General features: G+C 41.9%; 1 protein-coding gene across 1 annotated transcript in view; it reads right to left on the minus strand.

The window, feature by feature from the left end:
* USP14 (ubiquitin specific peptidase 14) overlaps window positions 1-20,551 on the minus strand; it is a 166,679-nt gene that overhangs the window by 78,545 nt on the left and 67,583 nt on the right. Inside the window, exon 7 of the mRNA XM_029591100.1 lies at window positions 676-806. Coding sequence (XP_029446960.1) covers window positions 676-806 — 131 coding nt within the window. The remainder of the gene's footprint in view (window positions 1-675; window positions 807-20,551) is intronic.

Consider the following 20,551-nt stretch of genomic DNA (forward strand, 5'->3'; position numbering starts at 1 on the left):
GACACAAGAACTACAATTCAGAGGCATCTAATTTCAAATACAGCACATAAGGGAACAGAAAATACAATGCTTACATTCTATCCAATTAAGAAGCAATCATGTGCTTGGGAGAAATGTTTTAATACAAACCTAAGCTATCTATCTGCTGTGGGCCATTGGTTAACTGGGTTGGAACCAGCAGGCTACACCTCCAGAGAAACCAACTGGGTCAATGCAAGAAGGTCGTGGTGGCAGGATACAAGCCCATAAGTCCATGGGGATTAAAGAGGCAGATGTTTGGCCAACGGCCTCACTAGTTTTGGTAGTTTTAAATGATCACAAAGTCTGATGGTAAAATATGGAGGGAGAAGGATGTTGGATTAAGTATGGGACTTTATATGCTCATCTACTCGGGATGGTAAAGAACCAATGAGTGAAGCAAAAACTGACTTGGGCAAGAAGTGACACCCTACAAGTGATCACGCGTCTCCTTGCAGAGTGGACAGATATAACTGAGCAGTTGGTCCAAATTGGTCTTTTTTGCCATCATCTATATTGGATCCAGAGAATAACTAAATACGCGTATTGTGGAGAAGACATCTGTTAGAAGAATGGCTCTCCTGACTAGTGGATTTGCCACATATGACAGAGCTTCACACATTGGTACCCTGAGCATTGCCATTTGAAATATTTTACCTGCTGAAGATACTGCCCTTGTTCTCCTTTCTCCGCAAATTGTGGGAAAGCCATATGCAAGAACTGCAGCAGAATGATTGGAGGGATGCTAGAGGAAGTTTTATCCATGGACTCAAACAAATCTCGGAGAGCTTCAAAGGAAAATAATGAACACTTTAGAATACCAAAAATAGTTAAAATTTTTACATATAAGTCATAATAAGACAACTGGCAAAACAGATATACTATAACAGAGAAGAGTAATCAGTCACTAATGACAAAATAGCCATTTTCTTAGGAACCAGCCACAGATTAGTGTTTCCCAGTGTTGCATGTCTTCAGACCTGACCAGGTATGTCACAGAAAAGTCAGCACTGCCAGATGCTCAGATAGTGTCCAGCATCTGGGTTCTGATCTTAGCAGCTCGTAGCAACAAGTGTCACCAGAGTTGGCTTTTAAACATATACCAGCTACTTTCTGAGATCATGTACTCAAGCATGTCTTTTTTCTAGCTACAGCATGAGGCTTGGTAATTAAATGGGCAGCATGCAGGGTATGGATAACCAGGTCGCATTTTGTGCAGCATGCACACTGCACACAGTATTTCCCCTTCTTCCACCATTCTGAGCTCCTCTATCCTTCCAGTTTCTGTCCTATCCCCAGGCTAAGTGAAATGGGGAGCGTGTGCACTAAGAAAAGGATGCAACTCTTAGTACTGGAGTAGCAGCAGTCAAGGAGCGCTGGAAGCCACATATAGCAACCAAGGTAACTTAGCTGTTGCCTGTCCCTTACCCTGCACTTCTATATAGAGGAAGCTGGTCTATCATGATGGGTTCATATGTATTTCTGCCCTATCTTTCATTGTTTTAAAATTTAGAAAGACTGGTGGGGCTTTCAGTGCTTTCTTAGATCTTCTTTTGGCTAAATGAGATCTCTCCATGTCCACACTGTAGGTGCTCCATGGAAGCTGGCATGCCACAAAACATTTTTGTTAATGTATGTGTGCCTTGAATTTGAAAGAGGTTGGTAAATACTGGATTAGTATCCCATTCATCAATCCAAATGTCTAAGATCAAAGGAATGTTGTGCACAAAAAGATCAATGCCTTGCTAGGCAGACAGGATGGGCCATTTCAGTCTGATATTATTTACTATGTTACTATAAATGCTTAAAAATGTTGTGATACTTTTTATTGGACTAACTTGATACATTTGTGACTAGATTCCAAGTGTTCCCTTCCTCGGATCAATGGAAAATGATGCACTAAACAAGAAGTTGCCTGAACCACATGCAAATTACAGGTTGTATTATAATATTGCTTTTCCACAGTTGTAAAGGGACTGGGGGAGGGAAAGGAAACAAAGCTAGCAAAGAGAGGACTTGCTTAAAACAGAACATTCTTTGATCATCCGTACCTGGCAAACCATGTATCTTGTTTTTGACGGGAGAGAAGGGGAGAAAAAAAGAGTCACATTTACCCATAATCCCTCAAATTGAAGCAAAGGTGTAGAATTTTGCCTAGTTCCATCAAATATAACTTGTGGCAGGATATCTAATTGTACAAATACTTTTCAAAGAGAAAAGGGTTAGATCTATATCTATTTCTAGCAGGTTAATAAACCACTGTGGGATGTTAGAGATCCTCCACTGCCTCAGTACAGACTGCAAGCCATACATGACAGGGAAATACCTCCCTATGCCTTGCCTTGAACTCAGACTTGGAAAGGTGAAATCCAAAATCCATTTCTAACTTTGTCAAGCAAATTGTCTCATACAATTTTGTATATAATATTTTCTCTACATAACCTGTGGCAGGACTCTCCATTTTCAATCACTGTTTGGGCCCCAGACCTTTTTTTTTTTTTTTTTTTTTTTTTTAAAGGTAAACTGGGTCCCTTCTCCCCTTTTCCATTTGGATTTTATCCTTCTCAGTACTAAAGAATCCAACCATGTGGGGTTTTTATTCTGAAATTAGATGATACTGTGTGAATGCCTATGTACAATTTTCTTAGGCAAAATCTGTTTTAACCATTAAACTTAATCTTGAGCTGAAACATCACACAGGAAGGGTAAAAACAAAATCCAACACACTGTCAAAGTTGTGCCATAAATCTCCATAGACATTTAGTCCAATTTCAGTTAGTTTTCCCAATTTAAAAAAAAAAAAAAGTGGAGCCCAATTTGTTCTGCAAAAGCCTCCTGCAGACTCACAACCTTCCCTATGTGAACAGTAATTAAACAATAATGCATCCTTGGACAAATATTAACTAAAACTAGACAAAATGATCTATACAAGAATTTAACATGTTTCTCTCAAAGCTTTGTTACCCATAAAGCTCTTTTCAAAAGGACTCTCCTAGAAATGTAGTAAAATATCTATACATTTATGCCACTTCAAGAATACTATGGACAACAAAAGTGAATGAAAAATCTGAGTCACCCATTCTTGAAAATAGCATTCTGTCTGGCTTCAATGATATAAATTTGGTTCTTGATACCATATTATGTTCCTGCACATTGAGAATGTGAAAATGGGAGGAAGGGAATGATTACAGGCAATCTTCCACTTGGTTTGAGCCAACTTTTCTGCATATCTGTCACCAACAGTGGCAAAAATCAATGATGCTCCCAGTTTCATGTTACTGAAATCGGAGAAAATCCTATTTTTGTCAAAAGTTTCCTTGGAATTTTTATTATGATTTTTCACAAGTGCAGAAAAAAAATCATGGATTAATAAACTGTGGAAAAGTGACAAACCCCTATGCTCTAGAATCTAGATTTCATGTTCTCACTTGTATCTTTTTATTTTATTTCATTATCTTGTTTGAGGGCATTCATAAGTGCAAATGTAAATGTGGCAGAATCTGAACAGCATTATTTGGAATGTTTTCTATTTTCATTTCACATTTACAGAATCTTCCAGGGCAAAAGCAGCAGCTCTGCCCAAGAAGTCATGGGATAAGTGGCAATTTCCTTTTGTGGATTACAAACTGGTTAAAAGACAGGAAACAGAGTAGGATTAAATGGACAATTTTCTCAGTGGAAAAGGGTATACAATGGAATACCTCAATGATCTATACTAGGACCCATGCTTTTCAATATATTTATAAATGATCTGGAAAGGAATAAGACGAGTGATGATACAAAAGTATTCAGAGTAGTTAAATCACAAGCAGATTGTGATAAATTGCAGGAGGACCTTGTGAGGCTGGAAAATTGGGCATCCAAATGGCAGATGAAATTTAATGTGGATGTATATAGGGAAAAATAACCCATGCTGTGGTTACATGCTGATAGGTTCCATATTAGGAGCTACCGCCCAGGAAAGATCTAGGCATCATAGTGGATGATACATTGAAATCGGCTCAGTATGCTGTGGCAGTCAAAGCAGCAAACAGAATGTTAGGAATGATCAGGAAGGGAATGGTGAAAAAAAACAGAGGATGTCATAATGCCTCTGTATCACTCCATAGTGAGACCGCACCTTGAATACTGTGTACAATTCTGGTTGCAGCATCTCAAGAAAGATATAGTTGCGATAGAGAAGGTACACAGAAGGGCAACCAAAATGATAAAGAGGATGGAACTGCTCCCTTATGAGGAAAAACTAAAGAGTTTAGGGCTGTTCAGCTTAGAGAAGAGACTGGATGATAGAGGGTCTTTAAAATCATGAGATGTCTAGAACAGGTAAATGTGAATCGGTTATTTACTCTTTCGGATAATAGAAAGACTAGTGGGCACTCCTTTGAAGTTAGCATGTGGCACATTTAAAACTAATCGGAGAAAATTATTTCACTCAACATACAATTAAGCTCTGGAATTTGTTGCCAGGGGATGTGGTTAGGACAGTTAGCGTTGCTGGGTTTAAAAAAGCTTTGGATAAGTTCTTGGAGGAGAACCTGCTATTAATCAAGTTGACTTAGAAGATAGCCACTGGTATTACTAGCATCAGTAGCGTGGGATATACTTCGTTTTTGGGTACTTGCCAGGTACTTATAGCCTGGATTGGCCACTGTTGGAAACAGGATGCTGGGCTTGATGGACCCTTGGTCTGACCCAGTATGGCAAGTCTTATGTTCTTATGACCTTTTGCTGAGTTTGCCCAAAGGACATCCAGAAACTGCTGATCTTTCAACAAATAAGTTAAATCAATTGCTTTTTTTCTTTTAAACCATCTAGCCAGAGGCTTTAGAAGCTGTATTACGCTTACAATGCCCTGCAATTAAAACAATCTTCAGATTTCTGAAAAAAAAAAAAAAAGAATTAGTGTGTTTCTAAATAACTAAGAACCCAATGAGCATCCAATAAACGGACTGACCTCTCTTTGCAATGACACTCCCTTCTTGTGAACACAAGTAGAGATAGTGTATGATTTAAGTGAAACACAGAAACCAATTTAGGTAAAAAGGACTCTTTATAAGATACTGAACAATGAGAAGACCAGAAATGGATTCCTGCAAGACAAGACTTGTAATTCTGAAATGCTTCTAGCTGACCAAATGGCCACCAGAAAAATAATCTTTAGCAATAAACACACAGAAAAGCACTGTTATGAGGTTCATATGGCAAGCTCACTAAAGCTCTATGAACCAAATTAAGGTCCCATTGACCTAAAAGGAGGTCAGACATTACATCCATCAGAAGAAATAAATCTGGGAAACCCCCCTCCAAAAAAAAAAACCCCAAAAATCTGAACTTTACTTCTATAACAAGAGATAACAGCCACTTGAAACGAGAAATTTGGGCATCCAACCTGAATGCAACCTTGTCTGAATGAAGGCACTACTCCCTGCGGCATGCAGATGACAAACATAAGTGAAATGGCATTCTTACAGGTCTTCAACAGGGTAAATGTTATCGATAGGAAAGATCCCTTACTATGTAATTTCAACCATTCAATAACAAGCCCATAAGATAAATGGGGCTGGTCCCTTCATGAAAATCAGACCCTAGTTTAGGATAACTTGATCCCCTAGGAATCTTATCTGAGAATCAACCTCTAGTCTCAAGACTTGCATGCCAAGGACAGCTTGGCCAATCTGGAGCCAATAGAATGACTTGTAAAAACCTTTTCACTACTTTTCTCAAGGGCCTCACACTTTTGGAAGCCAGTGAGGAAACACATAGCTGACCCTCCAACCATGGCTGGACCAGAATGTTTATTCCTTTGGAGCTGTACAGAACCTGAGAGTCTTGGCATTCTTGTGAATTGACATTGTAACTATGTGTGAAGGCTCCCTTTGATCCACTATCTTCTAAAAAGTCTCCCGGCTGGTTTCCCACTCTCTGGGAACCAACACATTAACACATCTCTGAAAAGACAGACAGACTAGATGCTTCCCAGACCCACAATGTGTGTCGTGAAAATTACAGAAGATTCTGCATTGTCCATTCAATTCAGGGTGTCTGTCTATTCACATAAGCCACTGCCACAGAACCTGAATTGACATTTTCTTCACCAAGGACAGGAGAAGCAGAGTAGTAAATGCTGAAAAACCAGTCTGAAGGCCCTGGTTTCCAGGCTATTGATGGTCCACAAGCTCACTTCCTGTGACCAGAGCCCCCTGAGCAAACTGGTCCTGGTTGTAATCTCACCCAAACAATCTTGCATCTATTTGAAGAGCATCCATTGAGGTGGTTCTAGACTCACTTTTCAGTGACATCGACCCCCCAAGAGAAATTTTGCCTCCCCAACCCTGAAACTGAGGGGACCAATAAGAGATATGGAGGGCTGTGCAAGTTATTACCAGAATAGTTGTTTTGCAGGCATCTCTCCACAGCATCTGGAAAAAAGGTATTGTATGGCATCCAGTGGCAAAATACAGCACGAAGCCTTAATACCTCTGTACTATTCTCAGGGGATTCCCACACCATTAGGAGCATATCCTACACTTCTGAATGAAGAGGAAAGGTTTTAAATGACTTATGGATTCCATGCAGAATAGGGTCTCATACTGGAAACTCCACAACCTGAAAAACGGATGTCCTAAGGGACATGACCACCTCAGATATAGGAGATTTTTTTTTTTTTTTTGACAAATAGGCAGAAGACAGTCATTTCCACTCTGATGTCACCTGTCCTTCCTCTAAGGATAGATTACATCCATATTATCCTTCAGGAGAGGAAAAAAAAGTGTACTCTCTCAGAGTCCATGTTTCAAACACCATCGTGGATAATTAGGCTTTTATTGCCATCCCATATCCAGTGGATGAAAACCAGGATACAGCCCTGCTCCATGACAGCTTTAGGCGCCCCACCCCTTCATAAAAGGCCTCTGTAAACAGACAGCTTGTTGTAAAATGCCAACGAAAAACACATTTTGAAGAGAAATCTCCTAAAGAGAAAGGGTGCAGACCTGACATAGCTTCAGCACAGATGAACACCATGGGCCCCTTCCCCTGATGAAGGAAGGCTTCAGCTCAGGAGGAGAAGTGGGCAGGAATGACCCACAGAATACATAAAAAATGGCAGCTGTTCATGCCAAAATGGCCACCTCTGAGGAGAAAATTAATACAGACTCCAGTGCGGACCCAATGGTTGCGGTGCCTGGATCTGGCGGCCTGACTGCAAGCACTGCCAAATTTGTGCTGCTGGATTCGGAGGGCCTTCATAGGCTCCTCAAAAAAAAAATTACTACTGCCAATACAAACAGGACAGTAGGAGTTGGCACCACATCAGAAATGCCAGCTCACAAAAACTAATACAATCAGAAGCTGCGCAGAAATACTGCAGGCCTGAAATCAAGGAGACATGGCTGGCAGGCCCACCCCTCCCTTGATCCACTGGAGATCTACCCTCCTCCAATTGTTACCCTCCCCCAATTGGTTATATCACCCCCTACACCATTACATACTGCGCCCACAACACCTTCTATTCCACCAATCACACAATTCTCCTCTCAAGTCCGGGACCTAGGAGTCCTACTTGATGACCAAATGTCACTGAAAAATTTATTAATGCAATACTCAAAGAGAGCTTTTTCAAGATCCACACACTCAAAAAACTCAAACCATTATTGCACTTTTCTGATTTCCGTACTGTGTTACAAGCCATGGTCTTTTTGAAAATTGACTATTGTAATGCCCTGCTATTAGGCCTACCTAAAAGCTCCCTACACCCGCTACAAATCTTGCAAAATACTGCGGCTCGTATCCTCACCAACACCACCTCAAAAGAGCACATCACCCCTATCCTTAAGGGGTTACACTGGCTCCCTATTCACTTTCGCATACAATACAAGGCATTATCACTCATCCACAAAGCTCTCCACAATCCTGAAATGAATTGGTTTTCTAACTCATTACGATTCCATACATCTAATAGACCTACTAGAAATCAATACTTAGCCACCCTGCAAACCCCCTCTCCAAAAACATTCATTTATGCCTCTACTAAAGCCCGTGCCCTGTCCCTTGCTGGCCCCATGTTATGGAATTCCATGCCCTCTGAGTTGCGTCTAGAACTGTCCACCAAGTTATTCAAACAAAACTCAAGACATGGTTATTCACTCAAGCTTACACATGATTCCAATCTCCTCCTCCATAGTTTCCATCTGCCACTCCTCTCATTCTTTATCTTGCCTCTCTCACCCTCTCTTCTCCTTATAACACTAGAGGTTCACATAGGTATCCTCTATCCCGGGATAGCTTTGTCACCCAGCCCTAATGATGCCCTCATGTTTCACTCTTATCGCCTCCCCTAACATGTAACGCCTGTTACAGCCTCTCTCTCCTAACTTTTTACTCTCTCTCCTTCCATCCCACTCCCCCTACCTTCCCCGTCATACTAATGTACTTCCACCAATGTTAATTTTAAGCTATTTATATGTAATATCCTAAATTGTTATATCTATTATTGACCCTTTGCCACGCATATTTAATTTACTTAAGCCTTGTTTGCCTCCCCCCTCTTTATTAAGTTGTTCATGGTATTAATTTTACATTATTGTTTTATATATAATTCTTTGGCGTATAGTTTTTTAACTCTTACTATCTTGTTCTATGTATAAAGCTAAGGCGTTCTATGTATAAAGCTAAGGCGTATGTTAATATGTTCTCTGTACACCAACGTGATATCTTGATAAACAGCGGTATATAAAAACCAATAAATAAAATAAACAAACAACAATTGCTTGCTCCAGCAGAAGTGGATGATCTCATCTTTCTCCATTTTTTCTTTTAAAAGCTTTAATAAGTCAGAGGAAGAAAGGGCGAAGGGGGAAAGACAGCTTAAAACAGAAGCTCCTCTTGAGACAAAAATAAACTTCCACCCTCTAAGCTCTACCAACCCTCTCTAGGCCAGTAGCCTTACTCAATGCTCATTTAACTGGGAAGCACTAGAAGCCTGGCCCGCAGGTCACTGTCAAAGCAGAAAAGATTGACAAATGCACCACTGCATGCAAAGACCGAAGCCAGGAAGTCAAGCTTCTGCTGCATCAGACAAGTATGTCCTGCCATCTGTTAAAAAGAGAATGCTGGCTCTTTGCTGAAGGTGCACCATGGTTAACTACCAGTAATATCATTGAAAAAAGTGTATCCTAATTATGAGTAGGGAAGAAAACCCACATCTAGACTGGTGTAACAAGATAAGGAAACTTGTTTTGTGGCTATCTTCTTTTTGATTTTTTTTTCTGTTGATAAGCAGGCTGAATTAGCCATGATGTGGGGTGATATCATCCGACGACACCAGAAGGACTAGTCTTTCCTAGGTAGTAGAACTCTGAGCTCTACTCAGCATGTGTGGGAATTCCCACGTGGGCATTGCCTCGTGAGCACAGACATGTACTCAGTCTCTCCACATACATTTTTTTTCAATCTCTTTAAAATGTTTCATTCTTTTCACTTTATGTTCTTCAGTTGTTTCTTTTTAGTTGTCTTGCTGCACCTGGAGCTCCAAAAATGCTTTATTTTTATATAAAAAAAAACAAAAACAAACCACACCCTTCCTCAGTTTTGCCTCATAGTAACATAGTATTGATGGCAGAAAGACCAAATGGTCCATCCACTCTGCCCAGCAAGTTTCTTATGGTAACTGTCATCCATGCAAGTTACCCCCATGTGTCCGGTAAGGATAGTAACTGTTGCTCTAGGCAGGTTACCCCATGCTTTATGTTAAAAAAAAAATAGTAATATTTACAATAAAAACCAAGCAATTGTCTAACCCATAAATTACTGCTAGCAACATTCTTACTTTCAAACGCTTTTTATTGAGTATAAATGAAAAGAAATACCAACAATGATGAAATCAGTACAAAACCAGGTGTAAAATAAACCACAAGTAGTTATACCAACCAAGTGTCGAAAGAACAATCATTTACATCCCCATCACCAAGATCCTCCCCCCATCCACTCATCCCTCCCCTTTAAGCCCCCAATCTCCCATGACCTATATGTCCGCAAAGGATCCAACTGAGGTGTACGGCAAACGATGTGTTGTCCTCATCACGCCAGGTCTTTAATTGTTAAGTATCAGACTCCTGGGTCAGTGCGGCAATGCTAAAATATATGGTTCCCATGTTTGTAAGAACCGCCGACATTGCTGACAAGAAGATTTGGCCATCTTTGTCCATCTGAAGCATTCCATGAAGGTGATTCCTCCACGTAAAATAGAAGGTGGATCTGAAGACCGCCACTGAAGGACTATGACCTTTTTCCCCCACACAAAAGGCATTCCACTACAATGCCCACTACCCCTTCCTTCTTACCAGCAAGGCCGGGATAATTCCAAACAATATCAATTGTGGGGTCAATTTTAGGGTAGTATCCAATAAGTGAGATAAGTATTGAAGAATATGCTCCCAGTAGCTTGCAATGAAAGAACATATGTAATAAAATACCAACCTCTTTCTGACATTTCCCACATAGATCTAAAGCAGATATGTTGTAATGAAACGCTATATTAGGAGGTATGCAAGCGCGCCACAAAAATTTAAATTGTAATTCTCTAAAGTAGACATTGGGGGATATCCCAGAGATTGAGCGAAAGCTCATTTTAATTTGCTCTACAATTACCAAATTCTCTGCTTCGGCATTCCATCATGACACTAGTAAGGAGAATATATCCTCCTTGCCGCGGTTAGTTAATTTTTTATAATAAGCCAGGGATGGATTCTGTTCCCTCTCCAATGCAAAGTCTTCCAAAGTCAGAAAGCTCTGAGGATGCTGGCAACGAGGCGACGTAATGTAATTGCAGATATGAAAATACATGGGTCCTCGATAGGTTATACTGGGCAGACAAGGAATGAAAGGGCAACAAATGTCCCTCCCCATCCAGGACATGGCCTATATATACTGTACCCTTAGAGGTCCAAGCCCGGAACCCAGCAGTGAGTGAGCCCGGGAGAAAGTCTAAGTTACCCCGAATGGGAAGAAAGTATGCACATTTCGCAGGAATAGAAAGCAGTTTAGTGGTGAATTTCCAGGCCCTCCGGATTGGAGACAGGAAAAATTTGAGGAGAGGGGACAGCGATTGTTGCGATCCCTCCACCTGTAATGCAAATCGTGGTTCCTCCTTCCCCATTAATGTTTATTCAGCCTGAATGTTAACATAGGCTGATTGTCCCAGTAGCCAATCATGGATGATACGTAAATTACCGGCCAGGTTATATAATATCAAATCAGGTACATTTAACCCACCCTGACCCCATTCTCACCCGGAGATGGCCCAGCGGAATTCGTGACTTCCAACCCCTCCAAAGGAAGGTCCACAGCGCCCCAGGTGCCTATATTTGACCAAAGGTAAATTTTGAAATAAGTACAACCATTTGGGAAGGAAGATCATCTTATATAGATTGACCCTGCCCATCAATGACAAAGGAAGATATCGCCATGTCTCTAGACGGGTCACAGAGGCATTAAGAAGGGGGAGCACGTTCACATCATAAAGCTTTGTGAGTTGCAAAGGAATACATATACCCAAATATCTACATTTAGAATCCGCCCAAGCCAGTGGAAATGGCTCTCCCCAAGAGGTACGCAAGGAATCAGGGAAGGCCAAGGCCTCCAATTTCTCTTTATTTAAGTCTCGAAACCAAATTCCTGAAAAAGTTGTAATACAGCAAGCAAAGAGGGCTGGGGGTTGGTCAAAAAAACTAAAATATAGTCCGCAAAAACGGCATATTTGAAGGTTTCCGTGCCGAACCGTACTCCCTTTAGTGTTCGTGCTGTCTGCACAGCCAGAAGGAGCGGCTCCAATTGCAAAAGAAACATCAATGGGAATAGGGGGCATCCCTGGCGAGAGCCCCGGCAGACTGAAAACACCTCAGATTGGGAGTTATTTGCTATAATAATGGCCATAGGGTCTTGGTATAAAAACTTGACCGCATTATAAAAGGTTCCCATTACACCCAACGATTGTAAAATGAAAAACAGGTAATCCCATTCCACTCGGTCGAAAGTTTTTTCAGCATCGAAACTCGCCGTCAGGTAGGGCTTCCCCACCTGCTGACAAAGAGCCATGGCCACCAGCACCTTCCTAATATTAGTGAGCGCATACCGCTTTCTCACAAATCCCACCCGACTTGGTTGAATTAGAGAAGGCATCAACACCGCCAACTGGTCCGCCAGGATCTTAGCCAGGAATTTATGATCTACATTTAAATGAGAAATTGGGCGGTAGGATTCCAGAAGCAGCAGCTCCTTCCCAGGTTTTGGTATCAGAGTTATATGTGCATTATTCATGTGAGCCGGGAAGGATCCTGAGTCTATTAAGGAATTAAAAGTACTCATTAAAAGGCACTGTCACTAAATCCACCAGGCACTTGTAGAATTCGGCAGTATAGCAGTCTGGGCCAGGGGCCCTAAAAACATTTAGCCTGCTTGGTTTATTTATTTATTTACATCTTTTTACTATACCGACGTTCAAGACAAATTCTTATCACGCCGGTTTACATCGAACCAAACCTTGTAAAAGATATAACGAATATCTTCGAACCAAATTTAGGAGGAGAATTAGATAAAAGATAAAGTAATAGAAATAAAGTAATAGAAATAAAGTAAAGCATAACATATCAAGTGGTTTTCAGAATAAATACAATAAAACCTCGAAGAGGGTATAGATAATTTCGAACATAACTCTGCACTTAGTTCGGATATTAAGGGAGGACAGGGCTATATGGGGGAAGGGAGAGGGGACAAAGAAACTGGGAGTCGGGGAAGGGAAAGAAAATTCAACGTTATTACATCAAGTTTTGAACGATAATTGCATCTGAAGTCCATGTTTGTGTCGCAGGATATTAAGGGAAGGCTTGTGTGAATAACCAGGTCTTCAATTTCTTTCTAAAGGTAAATGGGCATTTTTCCTGACGTAGGTCAGGGGGGTAAAGCGTTCCAATGGGAAGGTCCGGCGGTAGAGAAGGCGTGTTTCCTTAATGATGGGTGGAGTGTAGACTTAGTTGGCGGGGGGGGGGGGCTTGGAGAGTCGCTTTGTAGGCGGTTCTGATTGGTCTTGTGGAGGAGTGAATGTGGAACGGTATTTTTAGATGGAGCGAGGATTGCTTGTGGATGGTTGTGTGTATGATAGTGAGGGACTTGTAAAGGATTCAATCGAACTTAGTCTTCCATAATCAGGCCATTCAACCATGTCTGTTGCTCACGAGTTAATTGGGGAAGGTTTAAACGGGCGCAAAACTGTTCGCAAGCCTGTGAATTGACGTGCCCAGATGAGTACAAATGTGCATAAAAGGCTCGAAATGAAGATAAGATAGTGGGGTATCGTATACAACTATCCGCTGGGGTCTTCAGAGCTACTATCTGGCAGGAACCTCTATTACACTGATGTAACAAGGTATTAATGGTAGCTTGAAGGGTAGAGTACTTATCTCTATTAGCTCTAGTCTAAGCCAGTTGGGGGGCACATCAGGCCCGCTGTAACTGGGCACTAAGGGTTAGCAGTTGCCTATCAACAATTTTCCGTCGTCGGGCCGTATAAGATATGATCTCCCCCCTAAGGAATGCCTTAGCAGCATACCAGAACAGAACGGGGTTATTGGAATGCTCACAGTTATTGTGCAAATATTCCTCCCACTTAGCACATAATCAATCATGGAAGGGGGGATCCTCATTCAGGAAGTAGGGATAGTGCCATATGCGGGTTGGAGTAACAGTGGGAGTCCAATTCAACTCAATCCTGATAGGGGCGTGATCAGAGACGATCACCACCTCAATATCCGCAGCACTGACCTTAGAGAAAATACGAGTGCTGACTAAAATGTAATCCAGCCTGGCCTGAGATGCATGCGCCCTCGAGACTAGAAACATAGAAATGACGGCAGAAGACAACCAAACGGCCCATCCAGTCTGCCCAGCAAGTTTCGCACTTTTTTTTTCTCATACTTATCTGTTACTCTTGGCTCTTAGTAACCTTTTGGTTCTATTTAGTAACCTTTTGGTTCTATAAAAGTATTCTTGGAATCAAGGATGGATGGACTGGGACCCACAACAAGGAATCAATTCTAGGAAGTGCCAAGAGTGGGACGAACTTATGACCTTCAGATCACGGTCTCTTCACCTTAGGCATTGTGCCACATGCCAAGGCTCACCTTAGGCAAAAAGGTGTGTGAAATCCCTAGCGGTTGGGTGTAATACACACCAAGCATCCACTAGATTTAACGAGGTCTCTAAAAAAATGTATGCCCTGTCCCTTAACTCCATCCCTATTATGGGCGCTCTTCCTGTCCAGATGAGGATCCCTAATACTATTAAAATTCCCCCTAATATCATGAATCCATTATAGGGAGTAAGCTGGCTATACAAGTTCTGAAAGAAATCTAGGCGTGGATTATAGGAACACAATTGTTACAAAGAACTGGAATCTGCTAAAGTTCCACAACCAGAATAAAATACCTCTCAAGTGGGTCTTTTATTTCTTTTTTATCTGGAGTGGGAGGTGCTTATGAACCAAGATGGCAACGACCAAGTAGATGCGGAGACATAATGGACCGTACCCACCCCAATTCTTACTTAATTTCTGATGTTCTAACTCACAGATGTGTTTCTTGTAAAAATAAACAAAAAAAAACGCTATATCAGTTGACTTTTTTTTTTTTTTTTTTTTTTTTAGTACCGATAAGATCTTAGTGCTTTTAATAAGCGAATTGATACCACACCCGTTCCAAGAAGAGAGTCTCAAATCTCAGGTAGGCATCACATTCTACCCCCAGGAGTCATTAATGCTAATTAAAGTTTGGAAATTAACAGTGTGGGGACCCTCCCAGCCAAGGCCCCCCACTCCAGATATACAGCAAAACTTGGTGAGGCACTACATTGAAGAAATTGTCGAATATCATGATGTACCAAAACTAGGCCACAGGAGATGAACCTGAACAGTACCCCAACCCTCCCCCACCCACCCAAAATCTCTAGAATTACAGAGTCCCAATACATCTCAAAGGAACACACAGAGACCACCATAGTGCAAACCGGTTTCCCCCCACCCCCATCCCACCCCGTCAACAATGTAAAACATTATGCTAAATATGAATCAGAGGAGCCTCAAGGCATGTCTGAAAACTTGAAAAGGGAATCCTTAGTAAGCTCTTCAAAATAGAACCAGCAACCAGAGTCATTATACAGCCATCTAGTCTAACCAAGCTGTCCAAGTATTAATGCAGGTAACAAACAGTAAATCCAAGGGCACTGAATAAGAACTGAAGGGAGGAAAAAAACAAAACACCTCTCCAGGAAGTCAAGACTCTATACCAAATAACTGCAAACTTATAGCTCCTTTAGGAATCTGCTCCTCAGGTAAGTAAGGAAGTAAACAGTGATCAAATGGTGTGCGCTAAGCTTAAGATAAAAAACCATCAGAAAAAAGGAAACTGTCCTCCATTATTGCAGTAGTGTACTCCCAAAGGCTGTCAGCCCCAATCAGATGTCTGTGGTGTTTGAGCTGAGGCCTCCTTTTCAGAGAGATATCCTTGTACTGCCTCAGGGTCTGCAAACCATCGGGGCCCGCTGGGAGTATTTGCCCGTAGCCGCGCTGGGTAAACTAGGATGGCCTTTTCTCCTAATGCATATAGCTTGGCACAAAATGGTGCCATGATCGTGTGCTGTTGTGCCACACTTGCAGAGAAATCCTGAAAGACCAGGACATTCTGGTTATCATACACCAAAGACTTGCCCAAGCGCAGTGCAGCAAGTATTCCTGCCTTATGTGCAAAGTTTAAAACCATGGCGATCACGACTCGGGGTCGGCCATCTGTTGCTCTTTTCTGCCCCAGATGGTGCACCCACTCGATCCGCAGCAGCCTGAGGGACGGGGCCAGCCCCAGGGACTTAGTCAGCCACGCTTCCAAAATCCTCGCCAGTTCTCCTTCCCCAATGGATTCTGGGAGCCCCATGAATCTAAGATTGGAACAGCGAGATCTGTTTTCTAGATCTTCAAGCCGCTCCGACTGCCGTGTGAGGGAGGTTTTCATTGTGGCGATATCGAGCAGCATGGCCTGGTGGCCATCTTGGATATCTGAGATGTGCTGTTCCACATCAGTGAAACGCAATTCGAAGGTGGACAGAGTGGCTGAAAACTCAATCAGCTTAGATGAATTATTAGGAGCTCAGGGCGAACTGATTCCTGCATTGCCACCTTGATTGCGGCCAGAGCTACCGTTTACAGGGGTTCGGATGCCCTTTTGCCAGCATCAGCGAGCTGTTTAGGCGGCCGGGCCTAGTCTCTGTCCTTACTTTTTTGCAGTCAGGATGCCAACGTGCCACACCGGGGAGATCCAGGTATTACCTACAAACAGAACTGGATGTAGATTGCCGGTCTCAGCGCCTTAATTTAGGGCAGATGGGGCTGTATGCAGGACGGAGGGCTCCGAGAAGGGGGAGAGACGTCTGCTCCCTTCACTGCATCACGTGCTCTCTCCACTAGCAACATTCTTATGTGATGAGCAGGCTTCCTGATAATTCAGATAGACAATGCTGCTTGAACATGCTTCACTTTTGGACTTGGCCATACAAGCAGTCCTGTGCTTTATCCCTAATGTCAATGTATCAGTACCGCAGACTGTAAAAGTCAGGGGCCCAGCATTGGCTGTCATTGTAATACAAAACTCTCCCCCCCCCCCCCCCCCCCCCTCCACTGTCAAAGCAGAGAGGAATGTTGAAGTTGTGTCAAAAGCATCAAGGCTAATTGTTAGTAATCCCCCCATACCTGCTGTTAATGGTATTAACTGCCACTATGCAAGTTACCTGTATGCATCTTTTTCTTCATTATAAGCCTTTAAGGATCCAGTGTTTATTCTATGCCCTTTTGAACTAGTTTACTGTTTTTATCCTCTCCACTACTTCCAGAAGGGCATTCCAGGCATCCACCACCCTCTCTGTGAAAAATATTTCCTTATATTGGCTGAGTCTTCCCCCTTGGAGTTTCGTTTCATGACCTCTAGCTCTACCGTTTCCTTTCCAAAGGAAAAGGTTTGAAGTTCGTGCATCATTAAAACCTTTCAGGCACCTGAAGGTTTGTATCATATCTCTGCTGCACTTCCTCTCTTCCAGGGTGTATATATATTCAGAACCTTCAGCATCTCCTTATAAGTCTTCAGATACAGACCTCACACTATTTTGGCCATCCTTCTTTGGACCACCTCCAACCCGTCTTATTCTTTATGAGATACGGGCTCTAGCACTAAACATAGTACTCAAGGTAAGGCCTCATCAAGGAGATCTCCTTTTACTTACTGGTTATTCCTCTCTATGCATTTCAGCATTCGTCTGGCTTTAGCTATTGGCTTGTCACATTGCTTCACTGCCTTCAGATCACCAGACACTATCAACCCAAGGTCCCTCTCCCAGTCTGTGCTCTGTCTGTTTTTCACCCCCCACATACCTTTTTGATTACTACACCCTAAATGCATGACTGAATTTCTTGGCACTGAATCCCAGCTACCAAATCCTCAACCAGTCTTCAAGCTTTCTTAAATCTCATCATTCTCTCTACTCCAGGCATGACCACTCTGTTGCAGATAGATAAACTTTACCTTCTATCCCTTCCGCATCAATATGTCCAGCAAAAAGAAACCTACAGTGAGCAGTTTAAAAAATATCCCTCACTGACTGACAAGTTATGTTGTCACTGCCTCAGTCCAGACCACAATTAGATATGCTTGCAGAAGAATGTTCCCACATTTTCCATAGTCCAGGTTACACAGATTACTTTTGTTTTTAATTTTATTGTATTTACTGTTAATTGGTAATTATGTTAATTTTATTTCTAATGTAAATGTTACTTTATTGTACATCACTTTGGTTCCTGAAGGGAAGAATGGCGGTTTTATCAAACTAAATTAACTAATGGAGGAACTGTATCTCTCAGAAGCTGCAGTCAGTCCTCTTCTTGCAGTGCAGGTGTCTACCTTACCAGGACATGAGCTGAGCAGGAGCTCCTCACAAATCCCATTGGTATACCAGGCCAATGCCTCGGGGTTGAATAGTGCTGGCCACCATACATAGTTGAAGAAATGGTGTCACTCTACAGAGTTGCTGGTACAAGTGAACAGGTACAAATTCTCTAAAAGTGGCATGTCGACACCATCGATGTTCGGAGCCCCACCTTCGATGCATGGTGCAGCAGCACACTTGCCTCTTGATGCATTGACACTGCTTCTGCATAGTGCTCGAGTCGCTGCACATGCATTGGCATTACAGACTCATGGTCCATCAACGCACAGACACATAGCGCCAGGATACTTTTTTATGCAAGCAACACAGATAGCACATGCAGATGCTTTACCACTTGGCGGCAACTTCAGCGCACATGATGCAAAACACCTCATCGATGCCTAAGTCTAAGACATCCACACAACGAGACTCTAACCATGACCATCATGCAGAATTATCAACACAACCGTATGCTGATCAGCGGAGAATGGAGGCAATGTGGGAAATTATTTTAGGGAGCTATTTAGCTTACATGAAGATTTTTGTACTACGACAGAAATTAGTGAAGAACAGAATCAATATTACTAGTGTAATTATTTGATATAAGGCCTATAAGTTCTGAGAATAAATATGCCATTTTTCTTAGCTTGCCTTGTAACAAGAAACAAGTCATGAGATCAGATATATTAAAGAGCAGTTATTCAGGAGGCTAATTGTGAAGATATCAGGGAAAACAGGACAGTAGTCACTTAGCTACAGCTAAGTGTTTGCTGATGTGATAAGGACAGACAGTTGGGGCCTCAAGAACACATGGGAGTAGCCCAGAGAAAGTCAAACTAGGACAAAGGTCAGCAGAATCAACATAAAAGACCTACATCAAGCTGTTTGAAATCAGAGAAAGAACAGATCAGAGGAAAAGGTTTTGAACATTACAGTGGTTAATGAAGTGCCTGATGAACTGTTCCTGGTTTTCCAAAGTTGTGTTTCCATCATTCCAAAGATATCAGATTCACATTGGAAACTGAAGGGAGAAGTATCTTTGTGTGTGTATATACATACATACATATATATATATATATATATATATTCTTTAATGCAAATTCTAACCTTGTATGCTTTTATTGCTTACTTAGACTTATAAGTAAAACTTCTATACTTATAAAAAAGTGTGTTGTGTATTCTATGACAAAATAACCACCAATTTTCCTATCAACTACAGGCAGAAGGAGCAGATGAGGCATATGCCTCCTCCTATAACTAGAGAACTTTCACCGTTCAAGCTTCTGACGCAAGAATTCCATTTGGAGACACTGAACCCCCATGTGTTCTCTGGTGCCACTTACCTCCAAGAGGCGAAAGGAGCCCTTTGTCTCAGATGATGATGTTCTACCCATGCCATGTCAGAGGGTTTAACAGTCTCTCAACTAGATAGTGGAATTGGTGAAGAGTTTCTTTACCCCTGATTATGGAGGCAGAAGGAACATTCCATCCCATCTTTGCTTCAGTAATACCTCAGACCGGAGTCCAAATTTCTCCTATCACTCTCAGCATCAGAACCCTTGCTGGAAGGCTCCTCATCAACTCTCTCAATTGCAAAGGAGTCCACTCGATCAGAGATTGCTGACCAGGAATTATCCCCTCAGTGCAACGAGTGGGTCTCCTGATTCACAGACTTCATCACTGGGGTCCTCAATTAGTATTTCTACACCATTAGGTTCTGAGGAAGATTCAAACAGGAATACCTTCCAGTCTGCTTCCAGAACCTCTGTAATATACCTCTCTTTTGGAAGACCTCTCTTGTTTCAAATTTGTGAAAAAAGTACTCAGAGTAAATGCTCGCAAGGATAAAGATCTTCAAACGGAAATTTTGGGTTTCCTTCAAATTCAGAACCATCGGCTCTTCCAGTTCATGATATTCTAAATCAATCACAAATGAGAATGGGGGAAAATCCCATGTCTTGCATGCCAACAGCAAGGAAGTTAGACCTTAAATTTAAAATGCAAAAATCATCTGGCTTTGGTATAGTTCAATTATCTCATTCTGTTGTGGTGGATTCTACCTTAAAGGAAGAAAGAAGGAAAAGGTAACAAGGATTTATTTGAATTCTCCTCCAAGGAAAGATCACAGGCTACTTGACGATTTGGAAATAGAGTTGCTTACCTGTAACAGGTGTTCTCCCAGGACAGCAGGATGTAGTCCTCACATGTGGGTGACGTCACTGGACGAGAGAAGACTGATATTGCTGACATACTTTCATTTTACAAAGTAAAGGTACCACCACTAAACTCTTAGGGAATTCAAGAATGAACCCATCGGCAAACCCTTCTGCAGAAAGGAAAGTATCATAGGTAATGGTGCCTAAAAAAGGAGAAACTTTCCATTCCATGCACCAAGCCTCAAATACCCTCCACAGGTGGTCATATGCCAGCGAAGTAGACTTCTTTCTCACTTGCAGCAGGGTGGTAATGATGTCCTCTTCACAGACTGACTCAATTGCCTCCTCTCAAGTCTGAAGCCATG

Source organism: Rhinatrema bivittatum, chromosome 2 (genome assembly GCF_901001135.1).
Source record: "Rhinatrema bivittatum chromosome 2, aRhiBiv1.1, whole genome shotgun sequence".
NCBI classification, from domain to species: domain Eukaryota; kingdom Metazoa; phylum Chordata; class Amphibia; order Gymnophiona; family Rhinatrematidae; genus Rhinatrema; species Rhinatrema bivittatum.